Source organism: Mesoplodon densirostris, chromosome 1, assembly GCF_025265405.1.
Source record: "Mesoplodon densirostris isolate mMesDen1 chromosome 1, mMesDen1 primary haplotype, whole genome shotgun sequence".
Classification (NCBI taxonomy): domain Eukaryota; kingdom Metazoa; phylum Chordata; class Mammalia; order Artiodactyla; family Ziphiidae; genus Mesoplodon; species Mesoplodon densirostris.
The window spans coordinates 208,079,694-208,103,333 of record NC_082661.1 but is presented as its reverse complement, the minus strand read 5'-3'; the positions used below and the strand labels follow the sequence as shown (position 1 = coordinate 208,103,333).

The window sequence follows — 23,640 nt, the reverse complement described above, 5'->3', positions numbered from 1 at the left end:
AACATGCTACTCATGAACTACTGCTGAAATCAACAGCACTTTTTTAAAAAGCAGCTTCTGCAACAGCACTTCCCATCAGAAGTTCTAGAATCATTCTTGACAGGGTATTATTAATGTATTACTAAATAAGAGAAGCTGTTTGTAAATGGTTATGCATAATCATTCTTTGTCACATCCATAAATTATCCATCGGGTTCTCCTAGCGGAGTGGCTCTAAAGGGGTCAGAGCAGCAGGAAGCAACAGCTTTAGCGTCTTTCGAAACAATAATTAATTTTCAAAATGCCAAGGCCAACTGGCAATAACTAACATTGCCCCCAGAGCACAATCATGGCCTGGATGCCATAGAGACGAGTTGTCTTGTAGTGCCTATAAATGAATTCTCAGAAAACCTAATTTGAAATTACTGCCTTTAATTATACTGTGGATATAAATAACTTTGATAAAATTAGTGCAGCTGGCCTCCTGTTTGTTTTTCCCATTTGAATGCACGGTAAAATGTAATCATCTGAAATAAACATCCATTACAACGAATACTTCATTTCAAAGGACATATTATTTTGTTCATCCAGCCAATTGTTATTTTTCCCTCCCCAAATACATTTCTTTCTTGTACCTATTAAAGGGATGAACAAATTACCAAGTTCTCATAATGTACCAACTAGCTAATTAAAACAATTCATTGATGCTGAATAGGGCCATGCATTTAAAAGATTTTAATTCAGTTTTATCCTCAATTAGCACGTCTTCTTTTTAAACAGGCCCTGCCTGCTTAAAAATTGTTGGAAGACATTCTCTTCTCTACACAGTATAGTTATGTCATTTCCTAACTAGAAATCTCTATCTTTAAAAGAAAACAAAGCATGCATCTTGCATTTGATATGCTTTTTAACCCCGAAGTCCATGGAAGGGATCTCAAGAAATATATAAAACTTAGGGCTCAGTTCATTTACTTTGTTACAGAGCAGAAATGCCTCTTTTACACAGAGTGGAGCCCTTTCTTCTTGGTTCCCTGTAATGCGATTGTCATCTATATCTCCACCACAGTCAGGATAGGATTTACCAAGGTCAATTCAACTCTGTTCAACTACTCCCAAGCTCAGTTCACCTCAATGCAACTATTACCAAGTTCATTTCAACCCCACAACTCTTTATTAGATACCTGCTACATAGAGGACACTGTGAAGATCCCCACAATGTGGAAGATGTGGCCTCTTTTCTCAATCTGGTACAGAAGATTAACCATAGAACATTATGGCAGTTTGGAAATGGTTAGACAGGAACATGGTTGATAAAATAAATGCTAGAGCAAGGTGGATACCATAAGAGAAGAAGAGCTCTTGGAGTTCAAAGGAAATGGCTGGTATAGAGCTGGGAAAATTAGCTGGGCTTGAGGAAAATTCCAAGCCTTTGCTTTTGCTCTTTTTTCTATGGAGAAAGGTATAGGGATAAAAGTACAGGACATATTTGATAATAACAAATAAGCTTGGTTTTGCTGGAACCTGGGAATGAAAAGGACTGACTGATATTAATACCAGAAAAGTAGATGGGATGTAGAACCCAAAGCCCCTAAAATCCCCAAAGCTGGTCTCTTTGTATTTAATTTATTAGACAGTCAAGAACCATTGAAGGCTTTTGATTAGACAAAGGAAATGACTGGGGAATCTCCCTTGAGAAGATACATCTCAAAGCTCATGGAATACAGACCAAAATGGAGAAGAACGGGAGGCAGTGAGAACTATGAGAAGAATATTTTTCTTCTCTCTGGACAGTTTACTGCACCAGGGAAAGGGAAGGGCCAGGATCTGGAACTTGATCTTCTTGCAAAGAGACTTAGATTGGGCAGCAGACCTGCAAGTAGAGGGCTTGGGCAGTGGAGAATACACACAACAGCAGGAGTGTGGGAAGTGGTCCAGGCCAGTGGGTGCGAAGGTGACAGCCAAACCATTTACCTGATGTACAGCCCACCCTAGAACTCCAGGGTCTGAGTTGTTCTGACACAAGCAGGACCCAGGACAAAGACTTGTATGGGTACCCTGTATGGGAAGTGTTCCCTAGGCAGCAGGAGTGAGGGAGAAGGGGAGTGAGACAGAAAAGGGGGAGAAGCCGATAGAAGGGTGTAAAGAGGCCACTGGTGGAGTGATGGGTTTGAATCCCTAGGATCTCCTACGAAATGTAAACAATGTCGCCAAATCCTGAGAATTCTTCAGACTTGGTTTTTGCATCTGTTAAATGGGTATAATGATAATAATCCCTAGTTTCCAAGGTTGTATATGTTGGATATATATAAGTAAAGTACATTATAAGGTTTAGTAAATGATCACCAATATTTACTATTTACTATTTCTGATTATTACTAGTGTTGCGATAATTACCATTGTCACTACTGCCTATACAAATGCATCTGACAAGTGCTGTGGTTTTTCAAGAGACTGCTATCTGCCTGACTCCTGCCTGATCTTCATTTTTTTAATTGAAGTATAGTTGATTTACAGTGTTGTGTTAGTTTCAGGTGTACAGCAAAGTGATTTAGATATATATTCATATGTACATATATATATTCTTTTTCAGATTCTTTTCCCTTATAGGTTATTAAAAAATATTGTGTATAGTTCCTGGTGCTATACAATAGGTCCTTGTTGGTTACCTATTTTATATATAGTAGTGTGTGTCTGTTAATCCCAAACTCTTAATTTATCCCTCCCCCCCCTTTCCCAGTTGGTAACCATAAGTTTGTTTTCTATGTCTAGCTTAAATACCTAAAAATCAGAAACCTAGGCATTACTTTTAGGCATCCAGAGAATTGTTTGCTTTTAAAATCTCCCAGAACAAAATAAAACTAGTGTATGAGACTTCCAAAAAAAAAAAAAAACAAAGACTATTGCCAAGAATTGACCACCTGAGTTATTGGGGGCTGGTGCACTTTTCCTCCGGCTTCTGCCCCCTTTGGGTTGAGGGCTGCCTCCGCACCATCTCTACACTTGGGGGATATACACAAAGCACCTCAGACCAAGCTGAACTGACCATTCTCTTTCATAGAAGCTGCCAAGGCAGGAAACCGAGCCAGGCAACTGCGTGTCCTTATCATTACCATTGGTGCTTCCTGTACAAACGCTAGAGCTGCTGCATGCTTTCCACCACCTGCACCTCGGCCAGCCCGGGAATAGCCATGCTACAGCTCGCTAGGCATATCACCGCCCTACCTGCCACCAGCAAAGGGTTCCCTGTTACGTAGAGCCATGAGTGACCCAGCTCCTAAATTCTATGTGGGTCTGCTTTCCAGCACTATTTCTGATACCAGCTATGTCTCAGTTTGGGCTCCCCTCAAAGCAGTAGTGGCAACAGTAGACTTTTGGTGCAGGTGGTATATTTCAGAAGTCATCCCAGAAATCGTAAATGAGGGATTAAGGCACATAAAACAAGGACAGGCAAAAAGTCAAGTTAAGGGTGCATTTTGAAGTCACTTATGGGGACCTAATTCTGATGGGACTCCTGAGAAATATCCAAAATGTCTCTCAGAATTTTCTACCTGAGGGATAGGAGGGTGGGTCATTTATCCACAAGCTCCTGGCCCCTGTGTCTTTGAGGGCTACCCCTGGACTTAGGAACTCCCTTGCCTTCAGGAGTATGTAAGGCCAAGTGGGTTCCCATGGAATTAGGAGTTGGAAGTACAAACAATGTGGCACTCACTTGAGGTGGGTCACTGTCACTATGAGACCAGCTGGCTCTCACAAAGAGTGTTCACCAGGGCTGCAGCCATTGGACATAGACAGAGGGGGTATGATACAGGGGACCAGAGGAGTCTGCTTCTCCATCCACTCCCAGAATGCCTGCATCTTACTAGATTGCCTGGGTACCAGGATGGGTCATCAACTCCTTCACAGGATCCCTATGCATCCCCCAAGAGACGATCCTTGCTCTCAGAATCAGACTTAGCATCTCCCGGTCCCTGGTCTTGACTGCTGCCGAGGCTTACCTTGGATCTAATCTATATCAATGGGAGTGGATGGCCTTTGAGAACTGGGAGGTAACACAAGCTGGTACTTTAAACGAGATTCCCGGCCATGACCTTCCTGCTGACAGTTAGTGCCCCATCTCTGTTTCCAATAGGACATACAGGCTGGCTCAGTTTGGCCTCTGCAGACCCCTGCGGCTCCACTCACTGGCCTTCCAGGGTCTTTCAGGGCAGGCTAGGTTCTGTACCACTGGTTGCAGCTTCTCTTTTTGACCTGCAGATCTAGCCCTGCTCTGAGCCTCTCTCCGAATGGTATGAATTGCCAAGGGTAGATTTGATTTTCCCCTTTTGAAAAGATGTTTGCTTCCTTCCAAGACTTGGTGTCCCAAAAGGAGCACTGAGACAACTTGCCACCCTGCTCTTTTCTACGCTTTATGTCTGGCCTGCTTCCTCTTTTAGGCACCAGTTTTAATTCACAGGATTATAGACTCAGCTTCAAGATTACTTTCTTCTATCAATACATCCAGGTTTTGTAATCAGCCAATGGTGTGGATGTGTGCCTACCCAGTTTCTTAGGGATCCCACATGGCCCTCAGTGTGTAGTGTGGTAAATTTTTGCACAAGATAGGGGAAAGAACATGTGACTCTGAAAGTAACTTCAGTCCCCCTATCTTCCTCTTAAGCCCTTTTACCTCTGATATGGGAGATGTTGGATTTTTATCAAAAAAAGACCTCAGTCTCTACCGATTCAGAGCTTAATCACATTCAAACTTTTAAAGTTTCTCCTCTTTTCCCTTCAGTTTTTGGAATAGACTGGGGCAGGGGCTTCTATTTAGACCTTTATCCTACACGTTTTTACCAGCCCTGTTGCTAAAGCACCAACCCCTGGCTGGTGGACCTGGTGACCAGCTCTGTATTACAGTCGAGCAAGACTCTGACCCTCCAGCCAGTCTGGGTTTTCACCACCCTTGCCAGGCCTCTTGCCTGGGTAGTCTTTCTGTGCCTTCTGGTGTGACGTCACGTTAGCTTTAACTCTGGTGACCCTTGGTTACCACCCCCAAGGCTGGCCATCTCACACACTCGCAGAAGCACAAGACCTCCGGATGCTTGGCCCACACCAGGAGGAGCTAGAGGAGCTGCTCAGGCCCATCCTCAGTCACTCCACCTCCGGAGCAGGTGCCAGGCTGGGCACCGCCCGTGGCCACCCAGACGCTGATCTGAAAGACAAGTCTTTCCAGGGAAGGAAAGAGCCGTCACGCTGTAGGTTTTCCCCCAAGCCTGTCCTGGCGAGCCTGCCACGTACCCTGCTCTGTCCTCACACCTCTCCCCACATTGTGCTGTTGAGGGATAAATGGGGAGGGGGACACACTGGAATGTCATCCCTGGTCTTCCGTCCCTGTCCTGCCCTTCAGCACAAGTAGTGGTAAGCAGAACGTGATTCCTATTCCTGCGAACTGTAAATTCCCTTTAAGTCCTTGCCCTTATCTCCCTACACTATAGGTTGTAGTCAAGTTATGACCAAAGTCCAAGATCTCTCCTAGATATATAAAAGTCTGATTTGGGAATTCAGAAAATATTTTCACTCTCTCAGAAAAAAATCAGGATTTCAAGAATATTACCCCTGGAGTCTCAGGGGGAAAAATCTAATATGAAATTTAAGGTAGAAGAGTGTCCCCTTTGACCTAAGCTTTAACTTTGGATATACATGGAGTCACAGCTTTAAGAAGACTGATGGTCAGGTCCTAGGCCCTCATCCCCATTCCTCAGAGATTCTGGAATCAGGCACAGGAAGGAGGTTTTTTTTCTTAAAACTTCCCTGGTGGTTCTAAATTTTAGCCAGGATTGAGAACCATTGAATTAAGACTGTTACATGTCTTCTTTCTGAAAGAGGGGATATCATTGAGTTATTTTTAGAGAGAAAAAAATTCTAATGTTTCAAAATCAGTGTCCTGTTATAACTCTTAGACCCTCAAAAAGCAGTTATGTGATCAATGATTTCATGTTCTCTTCCTAACAATCCTTTTATGTAGATGTAGTATTGACTCCATTTAATTGAAGGAGCAAAGTGGAGCTCAGAAAGGCTAAATAAGCAATGACTTTATCACTTAAATATTGGAGGAAAACACCCACAAATCTTGACTCTTGATTTTAATAGTTGTGATTTATCACATCATCATTAATATGATTTAAAAGTTCTTTTCACTTTTATTAAAATTAAAGATTTTAAATATTATAGATATATTTAACCTGAAGAATAAAGATTTGTTATAATCCTGCCTTACAAAGATAATCACTGTTGGTGTCTGGATGTGTACTCCTCCGAATGTGTCCTAGTCATATGATAACATACATTATGAAAGTATTATTTACCCAAATGAGATCACACTATATAAAATTTTGAAACTTAGCTTTTCACTTAAAAATGTATCCTTCAAATGTGTGTGTGTGTTTGTATGTGTGTGCATCTCATTCTTTTAATGGCTTATGTATTTCATTTTAAATAACAACATTTGTGTTGTTTCCAATTTCTTGTTATAATCAACATATCTTCGGCTAATTGTGCAAGTATTTTAACAAAATTGATTCCTATGAGTAAAATTTCTGACTTGAGTAACATAGACAATTTCTATTTTAATAGTTTACCAAATTGCCCTCCAAATTAGTCATGCCAATTTATGATTACTTCAACAATGCATAGCGATGCTTGGTCCCCTCACCTCAGGTACACTGTGTATTATCAATTTTTTTTGAATGTGCTGATCTTATAAGTGAAAGTAGATACCATTGTTAGCGGAATCAGCATTTGTTTGCTTATTGAGATCGAGCATCTTTTTACACAAGGCTTTTGGAATTTCTTCTGCAAATGTGGAATTCTTTCTCTGTCACCTACCTGTTTTACTCCTTTGCCTCTAAGAAGAATCAGTTTTATTTTTCTTGATCTGTAAAAGAACTCTGAATACTAGGAAACTTAGCTATTTGGCTTTCATATATGTTATGAAATGTGGCATTATTTATGGCTTTGACTTTTGTCTGGGGTAGAATTGGTGTGTAGGTATATGTGCTTCCTTTTTATAAATTAGAAGTTTTAATTTTTTAAATTATTATGATTATCTGTCTTTTCCTGTACGAATTTTTTGTTCCATATCATCCTAAGAGAGATATTCCCTTCCACAATATTATATCATATCAGTTATGTTTCCTTCTCATACTTTTATTGTTTATTTTACTACATTTAAGTCTTTCATTCACGTAAACTTTAGTGTAAATGGTAAGGAAGCGATCAAGCTTTAAATGACTATAGTCATTTTTGCCTATGCTATTTATTTAATAACCTAGCCTTTTCCCACGGAAAAGTTGAAATGCAACTTTATTATGTACTACAGTATAGAAAGATAGATATATAGATAAACACATTTCTATTTTAATGATGTATCTTTGCCACCCACATATGCTTATTTCTGAAGCTTCACACTATGTTTGCTATTTGGTAAAAGTACTCTGATTTCACTTAGCTCTTATTAAAGAATTTTCCTAGATGTTTCCCCATGTTACTTTTTTCAGCTGATCTTTCAAATAATTTTTATCATACTTAAAAATAAAACAACCAGTTGGGATGGTATTGCTTAAACTTTTCCTTTCCTCCTTCCCCGCTGTATCCTGGATATAACAAATCCTAATTCTTCTCCCTATTTATAGTCAGTTCTGGACCTTCCAATGCTCAGCTACCAAAGTGAGCTTTCTAGTGCCCAAATTTAATCATTTCCATTTGCTGCTGATTATCTCAGTGACTTTCCATTTATTTGAGGATACATCCAACGCATTTCAATGTGGCATATAAAACCTCCATCTACTTCTTTCTCCTGACTTTGTATCACTTCCTATCTCCCTCACCACCTTCCCTCCGGCCATTACTAAACTCTGTGGTTCCCATAACAAGCCATGGTCTCCCCACTCTGCTCTGACACATCCTTCTCCCCGTCTGGACGGTCCTCACCCACATGACCCACACCACACTTTTTTTTTTTTTTTTGCGGTGCACGGGCCTCTCACTGCCGTGGCCTCTCCCGTTGCGGAGCGCAGGCTCTGGACGCGCAGGCTCAGCGGCCATGGCTCACGGGCCCAGCCCCTCCGCGGCATGTGGGATCTTGCCGGACCGGGGCACGAACCCGTGTCCCCTGCATCGGCAGGCGGACTCTCAACCACTGCGCCTCCAGGGAAGCCCCACACCACACTTTGTTTGTTTGTTTTGTTTTTCTTGCGGTACGCGGGCCTCTCACTGTTGTGGCCTCTCCCGTTGCGGAGCACAGGCTCCGGACGCACAGGCCCAGCAGCCATGGCTCACGGGTCCAGCCGCTCTGCGGCACGTGGGATCGTCCCAGACCGGAGCACGAACCCGCGTCCCCTGCATTGGCAAGCGGACTCTCAACCACTGCGCCACCAGGGAAGCCCCCCACACCACACTTTTGAGGTGAGGTTTTCTCTTCTCTGGGACACTTCCTTTAAATCTCTGCTCCACCCTCCATTAGGTGCCCTTCCTTCATCAGAACTCCCACTACTATACTATCAGGATACCCTAGACTGTATTAAAATTGCCTGTTCACTTACACCTCTTCTCCACTAAACAAGAAGCCCTGTCAGGATGCCATCCACTTCTTTATTCCCAGAACTCAGCATTGTGTTGATTACATGATAGATCTTTATTCATGTTTGCTGAGCAAATGAATCAAAAGTGACACAAGCTGAGATTAATTTCATATCCATCAGCTGGTCAAATAGATCCCCATCAATTTAGGTGCTTTGTCAGGTGCAGGTAGTTTTTCTGGGAAGCACACAAGGCATAAAAAAAGTAAGACAGAGAAAGGGGAAATGCCAATGAAGAGTGTGTTGATGAGCTGTGAACAAATGGGCCTTGATCCAGCTCAGGACCTTTTGAGTTTTGAGAAACTCTGGTAGCCACCTCTCAGAACTGCCCCTGGGAAGATGGAATAAGCCAGGGCACTTATCCACTGACTCCAAACCAAGAACTGTCCCCAGGGGTTTAACTTATCCCACACTCCCAGGCTGTGCCTGTGTGCAGCCCAGCAAGTGCACGTGGTACCAGGAAAGACCCAGGCAGAGAAATCAAGTGGGGACCAGTCCACAGGCAAGTGAACTCAGGGTAGGGCAAAGGTCCAGGGAGGCATTGGCAGCATCTGCTCCAGCAGTAGCCCAAATGCCTGCTCAATATGTACAGACGAACACCGGATGTGAGCTATTTGAAGACTCTTGAGCGGCCTCAAGGAACAGTTTCAGTTCCCTTCAAAATCCTTCAGGGTTATAGGTATAAATGTTATTTGATTCAGTGTCATGGTGGACCAAAACTCTCTCCAAAGGAAAGCTGCATGTTTTTTAATGTTCTGTGTTATTATTAATGGATAAATTACCTTCCCATTGCAGAACATGCATTTGCCCAGACCCGTGAGATTATAAAGTTTGTTTTATCATGATGATGTCGATTGCAGTACCTTTGCCTGTGCAACTTCCTGGAATTGGTTTTAATACACCATTAAGTACCCATGGATACCCATTATGATGCTCATCATATTGTGTTTCACATTCATAGTCACGTCATCAGTGATCGAAGGTCATTTTGGGGCTGCATTGCTTTTTTTTTAACATCTTTACTGGAGTATAATTGCTTTACCAACGGTGTGTTAGTTTCTGCTGTATAACAAAGTGAATCAGCGATATGTATGCATATATCCCCATATCTCCTCCCTCTTGCGTCTCCCTCCCACCCTCCCTATCCCACCCCTCTAGGTGGTCACAAAGCACCGAGCTGATCTCCCTGGGCTATGCGGCTGCTGCCCACTAGCTGTCTGTTTTGCATTCAGTGCATTGCTTTTTTAAAAACAGAATGAGGAGCAAACTTCACACATTTGGCCTTTATTCTGTGCCTGCTGTATGCACAGCTTCCTATGAACCTCAATGGGTGTACGTGGAATAAACAGTACACAATCTAACAAAACTTACTGCTCACTGTTTCGAGTACAGAAATGCTTCTATTTTTACAAAAACTGGCTATGCTTTCGATGGGTAGATATGAAGTTGATCTACATTAGAAAACTTGAAATAAGTGAGTTTTAATACAAATATTGAAGGAGATAATCGAACACTGACTGGTGTCCAAAGATGATGTTCAGAGGCTTTAAAAATACACAGTGTTCATGGGTTGACAGAAAAGACTCAGAAAGTTAAAAGTCAGAAGGGTGCAGATGTTACAAATAACAAATGCTGGAGAGGGTGTGGAGAAAAGGGAATCCTCCTGCGCTGTTGGTAAGAATGTAAATTGGTGCAGCCACTAGGGAAAACAGTATGGAAGTTCCTCAAAGTCTGAAAACAGAGTTACTATATGATCCAGCAATCCCACTCCTGGGCATATATCCAGGCAAAATGCTAATTCAAAAAAGATACATGCACCCCTATGTTCATAGCAGCACTATTCACAGTAGCCAAGGCATGGAAACAACCTAAATGTCCATCGACAGATGGTTGGATCAAGAAGATGTGGTACATATATACAGTGGAATACTGCTCAGCCCTAAAAAAGAATGAAATAATGCCATTTGCAGCAACATGGGTGGACCTAGAGATTATCATACTAAGGGAAGTCAGAAAGAGAAAGACAAATACCATATAATATCACATATATTTGGAATCTCAAATATGACACAAATGAACTTATCTATGAAACAGAAATAGACTCAGATATAGAGAACAGACCTGTGGTTGACAAGGGAGAGGGAGCTGAAGGAGGGAAGGATTCAGAGTTTGGGATTAGCAGATGCAAACTATTATATGTAGGATGGATAAACAACAAGGTCCTACCATATAGCACAGGGAACTATATTCCATACCCTGCAATAAATCATAATGGAAAAGAACATAAAAAAGAATATACATGTATATCTGAATCACTTTGCTGTGCAGCAGAAATTAACACAACATTATAAGTCAACTGTACTTCAGTAAAATAAATTTTTAAAAAAGCAGTGCACAGATGTAGATCAGTTTGTTAGAACGCATTGAGGATGCCATCCTTCCCTGTCAGGACACTGCTTCCCCTGCCTAGAATATTTTTAATCTCTTCTTTAATAACTCCTTCTTTCCTTTTAAGCTTAGCTAAAATGTTACCTCCTATATTAGTTTCCTGTGACCGCTATAACAAATTACCACAAACTTGTCTTAAAACAACACAAACGTATCATCTTATAGTTCTAGAGGTCAGAAGTCAAACATGGGTCTCACCGGGCTACAATCCAGATATCAGCAAGACTGCATCTTTTCTGGACCCTCTAGGGAGAGCTTATTTTCTAGCCTTTTCTAGCTTCTAGAGGCTGCCTGCATTCCTTCACTCAGAGCCCCCTCCCTCTATCTTCAAATGCAGAAGTACAGCATCTCCCCTCTCTCCAACCTCTGCTCCCATCCTTACGTCTTCTCTCTCTGACCCTAACTCTATTGCCTCCCTCTTACAAGCATCTTCCTAATTACACCTGGCCCACCTGGATAATGCAGGACCATCTCCCCATCTCAAGGCCCTTAACTTAATCACCTCTGCAAAGTCCCTTTTGTCATGTAAGGATACACATTCACAAATCCCAGGGATTAAGAAGTTGACATCTTGGCTGGGGTGAAGGGGTGTATTATTCAGCCTTCCGTACCTCCTCTTGAAGTTTTCCTAACCTTTTGAGTTAGAATTAGTTTCTTTTCCTCTGGATCCCACAATCATCTGCATTTACCTTTTTCTTTCTTTTTTTTTTTTAGCTTTTTGTAAATTGAAGTATATTTGATGTACAATATTATGTAAGTTACAGGTGTACAACATAGTGATTCACAATTTTTTAAAGTTACACTCCATTTATAGTTATTATAAAATATTGGCTGTATTCCCTGCATTGTGGAATATATCCTTGTAGCTTACTTACTTTATACATAGTAGTTTGTACCTGTTAATTCCCTGCCCCTATCTTGTCCCTCGCCTGTTCTCTCTCCCCACTGGTAACCACTGGTTTGTTTTCTATATCTGAGTCTGTTTCTTTTTTGTTATATTCACCAGTCAGTTTTATTTTTCAGTTTCTACATAGAAGTGATATCATACAGTATTTATCTTTCTCTGTCTGACTTATTTCATTTAGCATAATACCCTCCAAGTCCATCCATGTTTTTGCAAATGGCAAATTTTCTTTTTTTGTGACTAATATTCCATTGAATATTATCTTCTTTATCCATTCATCTATTGATGGACACTTAGGTTGCTTCCATATCTTGGCAATTGTAAATAATGCTGCTGTGAACACTGGGGTGCATGTATCTTTTTGAATTAGTGTTTTTGTTTTCTTCAGATGTATGCCCAAGAGTGAAATTGCTCTGTCATGTGTGGTAATTCTATTTTTAGTGTTTTGAGAAACCTCCATACAGTTTTCCACAGTGGCTGCAATGTGTAGGAGTGTTCCCTTTTCTCCACATCCTCTCCAAAACTTGCCTTTTGTTTTCTTTTTGATGATAGTCATCTTGCTATGTGTGAGGTGATATACCATTGCGGTTTTGATTTGCATTTCCCTGATGATTAGTGATGTTGAGCATCTTTTCATGTGTCTGTTGGCCATCTGAATGTCCTCTTTAGAAAAATGTCTATTCAGGTCCTCTTTCCATTTTTATAATCAGGTTGTTTGTTTTTTGATGTTGAGTTGCATGAGCTGTTTATATGTTTCATATCAACCCTTTATCTGTCATATCATTTGCAAATATTTTCTCCCATTCAAGGTTGTCTTTTTGTTTGCTTATGGTTTCCTTTGCTCTGCAAAAGCTTTTAAGTTTAATTAGGTCCCATTTGTTTATTTTTGCTTTTATTTCCTTTGCTTTAGGAGACACATCAAAAAAAAAATACTGTTAAAATTTATGTCAAAGAGTGTTCTGTCTGTGTTTTCCTCTAGGAGTTTTATGGTTTATGTCTTACGTTTGGGCCTTTAATCCATTTTGAGGGTTTTTTTTGGGGGGTTTTGTGCTTTTTTTAATATATATATATATATATATATATATATATATATATATATATATATATATATATATATATGGTGTGAGGAAATGTTCTCATTTCATTCTTTATATGTAGCTGTCCAGTTTTCCCAGTACCACTTATTGAAGAGACTGTCTTTTCTCCACTGTATATTCTTGACTCTTTTGTCATAGGTTAATTGATCATAAGTGCATGGGTTTATTTCTGGACTCTCTGTTCTATTCCATTGATCTATTTTTCTGTTTTTGTACCAGTACCATACTGTTTTGATTACTGTAGCTTTGTAGTATAGTCTGAAGTCAGGACACCTAATTCCTCCAGCTCTGTTCTTCTTTCTGAAGATATTATTGGCTATAGGGGGTCTTTTGTGTTTCCACACACATTTTAAAGTTAATTGTTCCTGTTCTGTGAAAAATACCCTTGGTATGTTGATAGGGGTTTCACTGAATCTGTAGATTGCTTTGGGTAGTATGGTCATCTTAACAATATTAATTCTTCCAATACATGAACGTGGTATATCTTTCATCTGTTTGTGTCATCCTCAGTTTCTTTCATCAGTGTCTTATAGTTTTCCAAGTACAGGTCTTTTACATCCTTAGGTAGCTTTATTCCTAGGTAGTTTTATTCCAGTTTTTATTCTTTTCGAGGTTATGGTAAATGGGATTGTTTCCTTAATTTCTCCTTCTGATAGTTCATTATTAATATAGAAATGCAACAGATTTCTGTATATTAATTTTGTATCCTGAAACTTTACTGAATTCATTGATTAGCTCTATTAGTTTTCTGGTGTTGTCTTTAGGATTTTCTATGTATGGTATCATGTCATCTGCAAACAGTGACAGTATTACTTCTTTCTTTTCTATTTGGATTCCTTTTATTATTTTTTTCTCTGGTTGCAGAAGCTAGGACTTCCAAAACTATGTTAAATAAACATAACAAGAGTGCACATCCTTGTCTTGTTCCTGATCTTAGAGGAAATGCTTTCAGCTTTTCACCATTGAGTGTGATGTTAGCTATGTGTTTGTCATATATGACCTTCATTATGTCGAGGTATATTCCCATTTATGCCCATTTTCTAGAGAGTTTTTATCATAAATGGATATTGAATTTTGTCAAAAGCTTTTCTGCGTCTATTGATATGATCATATGGTTTTTATTCTTCAGTTTGTTAATGTGGTGTATCACATTGATTGATTTGCAGATATTGAAAAATCCTCGCATCCATGGGACAAATCCCACTTGATCATGGTGTATGATTCTGTTAATGTACTGTTGGATTCAGTTTGCTAGTATGGTTGCTGAGGAGTTTTGCATCTGTGCTCATCAGTGATATTGGCCTGAATTTTCTTTTTTGTGTGATATCTTTGTCTGGTTTAGGTATTGGGGTGAGGCTGACCTCATGGAAAGAGTTTGGAAGTGTTCCCTCCCCTGCAATTTCTTTGGAATAGTTTGAGAAGGATAGGTATTAACTCTTCTCTAAATGTTTGGTAGAATTCACCTGTGAAGCCATCTGTTCTTCGACTTTTGTTTGTTGGGAGTTTTTTAACTATGGATTCAATTTCATTACTGGTAATTGGTCTATTCATATTATCTATTTCTTCCTGGTTCAATCTTGGGAGATTGTACATTTCTAAGAATTTGCCCATTTCTTCTAGGTTGTCCATTTTAATGGCATATAGTTGTTCATAGTAGTCTCTTATGCTCTTCTGTATTTTTGTGGAGTTGGTTGTAATTTACCTTTTCCATTTCTGACTTTATTGATTTGGGCCCTCTCTTTTTTTCTTGATGAGTCTGGCTAAAGGTTTATCAGTTATGCTTATCTTTCCAAAGAACCAGCTGTTAGTTTCATTGATCTTTTCTTTTTTTTCTTTTCTTTTTTGTCTCTAGTTTGTTTATTTCTGCTCTGATCTTTATTATATCTTTCCTTCTACTAACTTTGGCTTTTGTTTATTCTTCTTTATCTAGTTCCTTTAGGTTTAAGGATAAGTTGTTTACTTGAGATTTTTCTTGTTTCCCGAGGTAGGCTTGTATTGCTATAAACTTTCCTTTTAGACTGCTTTGCTGAGTCCCAGAGATTTTGGATGATTGTGTTTCCATATTCATTTGTCTCCAGGTATTTTTTATTTCCTCTTTGATTTCTTCAGTGATACCTTGGTTGTTTAGTAGCATATTGTATAGCCTCCACATGGCTAGGTGATTTTTTAAATTTTTTTGCAGTTTTTTTCTTGTAGTTGATTTCTATGTATATATCTTTAATATGGAGATTTTTAGAACTACTTTGAAATTTGGGGTTAATCTTTCTACCTTTACTATTACTTTCTTGGTGGCAACTTCATCTGTTTAGTCAGAATGGCCTAAATCTGGACCTGGGACTGCCTCAGTTACCTCTATTTAAAGGGAGAGGGGTGCCTTTCTAGGTGGGAATGAGAGCAGATAGAGGAGCAGGATTTCTAACCCAAAGCCCTGCTCTACTACCTACTAGCAAGGAGCAGCACCAATTTCTCAGTTTCCTCATCTGTAACATGGAAATAATTCTAGTATGTGACATGTGCTTCTTGTGAGTATTAATGAATGAACATATGAAAATTACTTAGAACAGTGATTGGCACATAATATTCCCTCAAAACTGTTAGTTATTACTATTTCTGTTTTGTGAGATTATTGTAAGGATTAAAGGGATAGCAGATAAACCACAGCACCGTGCCTTACGCACAGTAAATTCTCAATACAGTCTAGCTTTTGATTTGTCATTATTGTCTACTAAATACAACAGTTAAATAAGTCAAAATAGTGAAGAAAATGTTGTGCTTCAAAGGTAGGAGTTTCATGAAATGGACTCAAATTTGTGCCAAAAATCTGCATAATTTCAGGCTCTCTTATCTTAGGTTAAAAGATATGAAGGTTCAATAATGTTGCAATGGATAGATTTTATTAGTGTCAATGATGAAATAATAATAATCACTGCAGGCTTTTAAATATTATGAAGTGTTTTTAAATATATCATCTCATGGGGCCTTAAAGTGGCAATGTTAACCCCAGGCAGTATCTAGCAGTCTAAGGGCTATTTGATTATTTAAGCTTCCTGGATTATTATCCTCCTTGTCACATAATAGACATTGTGTCCTTTCTATCATAGGCTATTCAAGGGTTGCCTATTCGTTCCCAAGGCAAATTGAGCCATTCCCCTCAAAAGTTTACAGTAAATAGAATAGGAACTTCTGGAATCATCTTCCTCTCTCACAAATGAAGAAACAGCAAAGTGGTACAGCATCTCAGCTGTTCCAAGTTCCTCAAATCAGTTTTACTTTTGCAAAACCGGCCCTCCGACTTCCTATATCCTGTGAGCTGCCTTACGAGCAACATGACCGGCAGCCACATTTGTTGTAATTTTTTAAATATGTGGAAAAAAAGCAAGATATCGACCATGTATTACCTTAACCAAGATGCCAAATTATCTAACTTGTTTCTCCAGGCAAGCAGCCCGACCACAGGGACAGCTCCCAGGAGCCAGTCACGGTTGTCTGTCTGTCCATCCACTCAGGACATCTGCAGGTAAGTGCCCAGCGAATGATTCGTTTGGTGTGTTTTTAGACCAGTGCTTTGTACTCTTGCCGTGTTTGCTGAGACTGTGTGACTCTTGCCTCTGCCTTACATTGTCCGTGGATAATTTATACCAGCCTCATTTTTCTCCCTTAGTGCATTTCCCTCATTTGATCTGTATTTACCAACTTTGGGTCTGTGCTATCATTTTCATCATTCTCTCTCTCTGTTTTCCCATGGCTTTCCTCTCCATTCCCATTCTCCATCCTTCGCCTGCTGCTTTGTCTAGATCTGCCATCTTACATGACATGTCAGAAGGCTCATTTGAGCAAAGCACCCCTGTCGTGGTGCTGAGCCCTGCTAGGAAGCAGTCCGGTAAGAAATCAGTAAAACAGAGGCCTAGGAGGAGGAGGAGGGCTGCTCTGAGGTACGAGCACACAGAAGAACAAGTGAAAGGGAGAAGAAAGGATTTTCACCTCCAAATCCCCAGCCACCGATGCAGTGAGACTGACACAGATTCTTCAGATTCATCGTCCGCCGATGAGAGTCACTGGATTCACGCAAAAAGAAGAGCCCAAGCGAAGTTCCGCCTGTCTAGGAGAAGGAGAAATAAGAAACCAAGTGGAAGCTTGGATGAGTCTCCCGCTCCTAATGAAATCCATCCAGTACATTTGGGATCCAAAGGTAAAAAGCGCCCGGAGCTGACCGAGTGTGAGACCTGCTCTTTAAACCTCCACAGAGGAAAAGGCACAACATACCAAGGATGCAGTGTTTCCCTGCCAAGACAGTCCTCTGACATTAAGAGACCCTCAAGGAAGCATGAGGAAAGCAGAGGCAGGTACCACCACAGGGATCCTGGGCTCTTGCACAGGCCTGGGCAAAATGAAACAGTCAAGAGAATGTTTTCAGAGACAGATTCCAGCACTGAAATGCTGGCAGTCAAAGAACGTGGCAAGCCTGTGGAGGATGCAGGATTCCTTCAGAAGCCTCCTGCCACCTACCAGGATGGGTCTGATCATTTAAAAGCATGCAGGTCAGTCAGTCCAGAGAAAGACTTGATTACATCCAAATATATCTCCTCCTGCTGTGAATGACGTGCGTTGTGTGTGTCACCTACCCTCAGAACATAACCTTTATTCATACTGTTATTTGTCCAATTGGATATAGGGTGATAAAACAAGCAAAGGGCTGGAAAGAACAATGCACAAGTATCCATGGGTTTGAATGCTGTTCCAGAATACAGTTAGATTTTCCCCTTCCCCTTCTTTCAACTGAATAATGACTTATCCTGGTCAAAAAAACGGACAAACCAATTGAGTCCTGTCCCTACTCTCGGTAAGACAAGAATTGTGGAGGAAACATGAGTGAGAGCATGAAACTTTAGACTCTTCAATGCAAATCTGGTGAACTGTTAGCACTCTGACAGAGGATATTCAGGGCTTGGGGGGTTTAAGGTCAGATTTTTGTATCAGAAAAATTTCCTCTGCAGTTGGTGCTAATTTGTTCTCCAGTTATCTGACTCAGCAGGGTAATTTGAGACTGAAAGGGCACAGAAACAAGTCACAGAGGTATCTGCGGGGTTGCTGGGGCCTTCGGGGAAGGAGACCACATTAACTTTGGTGATAATTGTGTACTAAAAGGTTTCAATGTGTAGACAATTCATAGCTATGAGACTGCTTGTTTGCACTTTTTACCCGACTGGATACAATTTTCAAAATAACTTAAATTTGGGGCCTCCCTGGTGGCGCAGTGGTTGAGAGTCCGCCTGCCGATGCAGGGGATACGGGTTCGTGCCCCGGTCTGGGAGGATCCCATATGCCGCGGAGCGGCTGGGCCCGTGAGCCATGGCCGCTGGGCATGCGCGTCCGGAGCCTGTGCTCCGCAACGGGAGAGGCCACAGCAGTGAGAGGCCCACATACCGCAAAAAAAAAAAAAAAAAAAAAAAAAAATAATAATAATAATAATAACTTAAAGTTAAAAGAATGATGTGACTATCCAGGCTAGTATGCACAAATAAGACAATGTTAAACAAAACAAATATTTTGGATTTTCCTATTATACCTAATCATTTAAGCTGCTTGGATTCTGTTTGGGAGCAAGTGATGTTTTTGTTGCATAATGCTTGGTTTTGGGGGCTTATTTTTATGAAAGTTGAAGTTACTTTATAAAACATGTATGTTTCGTGTGAATCACGTGACCCAGAGAACACTTCCTATGTTCATTCAGGGCAGGACGAGAAGGAGAATTAAGCTCTGGATGTAAATAATATTGTAATGGTTTGTTCCTCTGAAAGTTTTGTGAAATAGTCATTCATAAAATGTTCGTTCATTTATTCACTCAGGCGTTTATAATCCATCAGGCGCTGAAACTATTACAGTGCATAAGATTTGTAGGGTCTCTGACATCTAGAGCTTACAATCTGATGGGAATAACAGACACGAAAGCTCTTTCACAGTTAGTTACAATTGTGATAAGGAATGTAGGAGCGTATAATGAGGAAGGTTTACCTATGCTGGGAGATCAGAGAAGGACTCTCTTAAGGAAGTGACAAGCTGACTGAGGCTCAAGCATAACAGGAATTGATCAAGGAAAGAGCAGGGAAAGCCGTCCAGGCAGCAGGCCAGTAGGGTTCCAGGGAACTGAGAGCCGAATGCTGCTGGCGGGGTGGGGGGTGGGGGGGAGGGAGGGACAGGTGGTGGAGCTGAGGCTAGAGGGGTGGAGAGGGCCCTGTAAAACACGCTAAGTGGTTTAAAACAGAAGTGACACCATTTCACTTAGATACTAATACGAGTAAGTTTCTTGTAATTTTTTTGTGTGTGTGTGGTATGCGGGCCTCTCACTGCTGTGGCCTCTCCCATTGCAGAGCACAGGCTCAGCGGCCATGGCTCGCGGGCCCAGCCGCTCCGCGGCATGTGGGATCTTCCCGGACTGGAGCACGAACCCATGTCCCCTGCATCGGCAGGCAGACTGTCAACCACTGTGCCACCAGGGAAGCCCTCTTGTAATCTTTTGACTATGATTTAAGTGTGACTTTGCTAAAATGTCTGGGGATGGACTAAAACACTATTTCTAGTCTAGATGAAGAACTCCCCAATCACAAACATCTGTGGTCATTCTCCAAATCTACTTCCATAGTACTTTAATGAAAGAGAGTCAGAAAAGCTAGTTGTAGGCTTAACGGTAGTTGGAGAAAAATGGAATGCTTGTAGTTAAAGTCATAGTGGCTGGCTCTCTGAAGTTAAAAGCACTTCTCTGGAGGAACATTTTCAAAGACAGGATATTTAACATAGACTTCTATTAATGAAAGTGAGATCGATGGACCTATAGTTATCATTTCTTACCGTGGGTTATCGTCAAAATATACCCACTAAGCAAATCCTATGAGCCGTATATTATACTGGGAGCTGAGGATAAAGTGACAGAAAGACTTGATTCTTCCCTTAAGTGGCCTATTTTCTAGTGGAAGAAATCAAATGTATACCCGAAAAGATGAATGTTCAAGATCGCACAGGGTAAATTTAAGAAGAGGAATACCACAGGAATTTGAAGAAAGAAAAATTGCTGAGAGCTGACATAATCCAGGAACCCCTTGAGAGGTGAGATTGGGGCTGAGAAAAGGAGAAGTTAGCCTGGCAGAGATGCACAGCCTGCATCCAGGCCCTCAAGGCAAGGGCCCAGGCGGGGACTAGGGAATGCCACTGTGCACCCGGGAACTCTTTGTGAACTGTGTGACTAGGTTAGAAGGTTTGCATAGATGGATAACTAGAATATTTTTTAAAAAGACATTGTGAAGAAAACATGCATGTCCTTCCAAGGAGCTTAACTCTGTTCCGTGCATCCCTGTTTTCAAACTGCCTTGCTGAGCCTCTGGGTGCCAAAGGGGCTGCCGAGGACAGATCAAGGCAATTGTGCTCCCGTTAGCACATCTTTAACCAGAGGGTTGGGGTTCTATATAACATTCCTTTAAGGAAAAAAAAGAAGATTCCACTGTAAAAAAAATAATGTAGAACAGCCTTTGCTAAATCAAATAGGCTTGATGAAGAACAACTCATAAGAGTAGTCACAGTGACGCCAATGATGTACTGGGAAGGGACCTAGATGGAGGAGGAGGAGTGGTGATGTGGTTGAAGCAGCCTTTCTGCTGTTTCTCTACTTCGGGGTGAGTAGGATGAGGATGGTAAAGGGGAATGAAAGGGAGGAACAAATGGCATGCAGGCATTTGCATCCCCCCAGGTGAGCAGGATCCCCCCCCCGCCCCCGCCGCCGCCCGCCAGGCCATCAGGAGCAATCTTAGTGCTTGCAGTCAGTGAGGGCAGAAGACAAAGAAGTCAAGAAAGACTCCAGACCTTGGAAGCTGGGAGGTAGTAAAAGCCGATGTTACTGACAGAGGCAGAAGAGGTCAGAGGCCAGTTGGCTAGGGAAAGACATGATGAGTTTAATTGCAGGCAGGCTATTTGTGGTGACGGTGACATCCCAGGGTCGGCTGTTGAGCAGATAACGCGAGTCACGTCACTGAAATGCAGGAGGGCAGTCAAGGCTGGGTCTGTGTGATTTTTCAAGTAGTAGTGAACTATATACACAGACCAACACTAAACAGCTGCATGTTTGCAATGGTCATTAACGTGGTGTATGAGCACAGGGTAATCTCATCAAGATATTAAAAATGAAAATCTCAAGGTCACGGAGAACATATAGATTTGGGTATCATTCTCAGGGAGGTGACTGAGATGCCTGGAAAGTGAATGAAGTCTCTATATGAGATCATATGTAGGAAAAAAGCCTCTGTATGGACCCAGCCCGAGCACCAGGGTCCCCTGCATAGGACGAAGATGAACTCACACTCCTGCCGCTTGACATGGACAGGCAGGAGGAGTCTCAGCTACCACCACAAAGCAGAAGCAGCTCCTAAGCCCTTCTTCCTTTTTTCTTCCTGGCATTTAGTCCCACAGGGACGTTGTACCCACTCTTGACCCTCATCAAAGCCTTGCTCAGAGAAAGTTTCTCTATTACCTTCCTGTAACTTAGAGGGAACTTAAATCTTCATGCTATCACACCCACACTTGTGGAGTAGGAAAGGCTTTGCCTTTTTTTTTTTTTTTTATAGAAACTTTACATAAAAAAAATCACGTTAGCTCATGCATGAAACTTGTCCGTAGTCTCTTAGTTGCCGTCAGTGGCAAGTTCAGAATCTTTCATAGGATTTACAAGGCCCTGCATGATCCATCTGACCTGCCTGCCCAGCTTCAACAGCATCATCCACAATGACCTACTCATGCCGGCCTGTCTTCAGGTCTCTGAAAGAGCCAGGCCTGTCCCTTTCAGGGCCTGGGATGCTTCACATTACCTGCTGTGCCCTTCACCAGGCTAACTCCTGGTCATTCTTTCTTGATTTAAATGTCATTTCTTTAGGGAAACTTTTGTGATTCCCTAACCGACACGCAGGTCCCCTTCACTTCCATAACATCATTTTTATTTCATTTTATTGGAATATAGTTGATTTTCAATGTTGTGTTAGTTTCAGGTGGACAGCACTGTGGTTCAGTTACCATAGCATGATTTTTAATTGCCAACATCTATGTATTTTTGTGATTGCCGGTATCAGGTTTGCTCCCTGCAGCGTCCAAAGCGCCTGGAACAGTGCCTGGTAGATAGCACAGCCTCAACATACAGTTTTTGATTGAATAGATTCAGGGAAAATAAATTTTTTGAAGGGAGTCATTCTTCCTATGTGAAATCATAGCAGTAAGTGGTGGATTACTTCTCCTGCAGTGGAGTCCCATGTAAAGAATCTTCTTCACGAGCAGCTAGTGGATATCAGTATCAGCTATGGGGCCTGTAAAAGGCAGACCACTGTCCCCACCCCCGGAGATTCTGATGCCCTTCCTCTGGGGTTGGGCCCATGACTTTGCGTTTCTAAAACATTCCCAAGTGGTACAGATGCAGCTGATCCAGGGACCACGTGTTTTTTTTTTTTTTTTTTTTTTTCTTTTGCGGTACGCGGGCCTCTCACTGTTGTGGTCTCTCCCGTTGCGGAGCACAGGCTCCGGACGCGCAGGCTCATAGGGACCACGTTTTGAGAACCACTGTTCGATGCTACAGATGCTCCCTGGGCTTTCTGTGGGAAAGGCTGAGTTTGGGAAGCATAATTAGAGTTTTCTGTCATCCTCTGCCAAGTGCTGACACAAAAAGCACCAATTCAGACCACTTCCTGCATTTCATGCTGTCATACCAGCGTGGGACAGGTCATCAAGCTAAAACCGTAGGCTGACAAAGTCCCAACTTTACCAGGAACTCAGCTGTCGTGGTTTGACTGTTGTTTCCCTTCAAACACACTTCCTCATCCCGTCTATCCCCACTTCTGTCAGTGAGTTCACAGATCCCCTGAATTTCCAGTTTTGACAATGTTTTCTTCTCATTGGGTATATCCGGTCCCAACCAAGTTCTGTCACTTCCTCTAGATACTGCTTTGATTTGGGTCTTCTTTCCCGTTACCACCATCCCCTTGTGACTTTACTCTACACATCTGTTCTCTCTCCACATCCACCGTTTACCCCCCGTTTTGGTCAGGACTTGTCTCTCAGGTTAAGGTTGGCTGAAACCAGTTCAAATGAGCTTGATGTCTTAGCCACAGAAATAGAAAATCTGGGTACACAGATGCCCTCGGGGCCTCCAGAGAGTCAAGCAATGTGGTTCCCTCACTCTCTCTCCTTCTCTGTGTGGTTCTTATTTTCTCTGACTGCAGACAAGCTTCCTCTGTACAGCAGAGGGAAGAAACATTGTGGACAGAGATAGTGGCAGGCTTACATTTTACCAGCAGTGGCTTAACAGAAAAGGGAAATGTTGTCTTCTAGCAGTTACATGAAATCCCAGAGAAGGAATAGAATTCACCTGCCTTAGGTCACATCCATGGGCTAATCACTGTCACCAGGGCATGGGTCATTATGCTTGGACCTAGTCCTTGGGTGGGAAGGTTGGATTTAAAATGTGGCTATGGGCAGCCCCTTCAAAACCTTACGAATTGGGGAAAGAACACGTCAACACCAAAAAGAACAGCACTAGTACCAGAAGAAGTGGGAAAAGAATTATGAGTGG

At 41.6% G+C, this 23,640-nt stretch overlaps 1 protein-coding gene across 2 annotated transcripts in view; it reads left to right on the top strand.

Moving 5' to 3' along the window:
- The window catches only part of MARCHF1 (membrane associated ring-CH-type finger 1), a 304,632-nt gene that overhangs the window by 197,056 nt on the left and 83,936 nt on the right, over nt 1-23,640 (top strand). The window contains exons 3-4 of one of the 2 annotated variants that reach the window (XM_060114791.1): nt 16,481-16,560; nt 16,838-17,581. In XM_060114791.1, coding sequence (XP_059970774.1) covers nt 16,481-16,560; nt 16,838-17,581 — 824 coding nt within the window. The remainder of the gene's footprint in view (nt 1-16,480; nt 16,561-16,837; nt 17,582-23,640) is intronic. The other variant, XM_060114799.1, reaches the window with a different exon arrangement.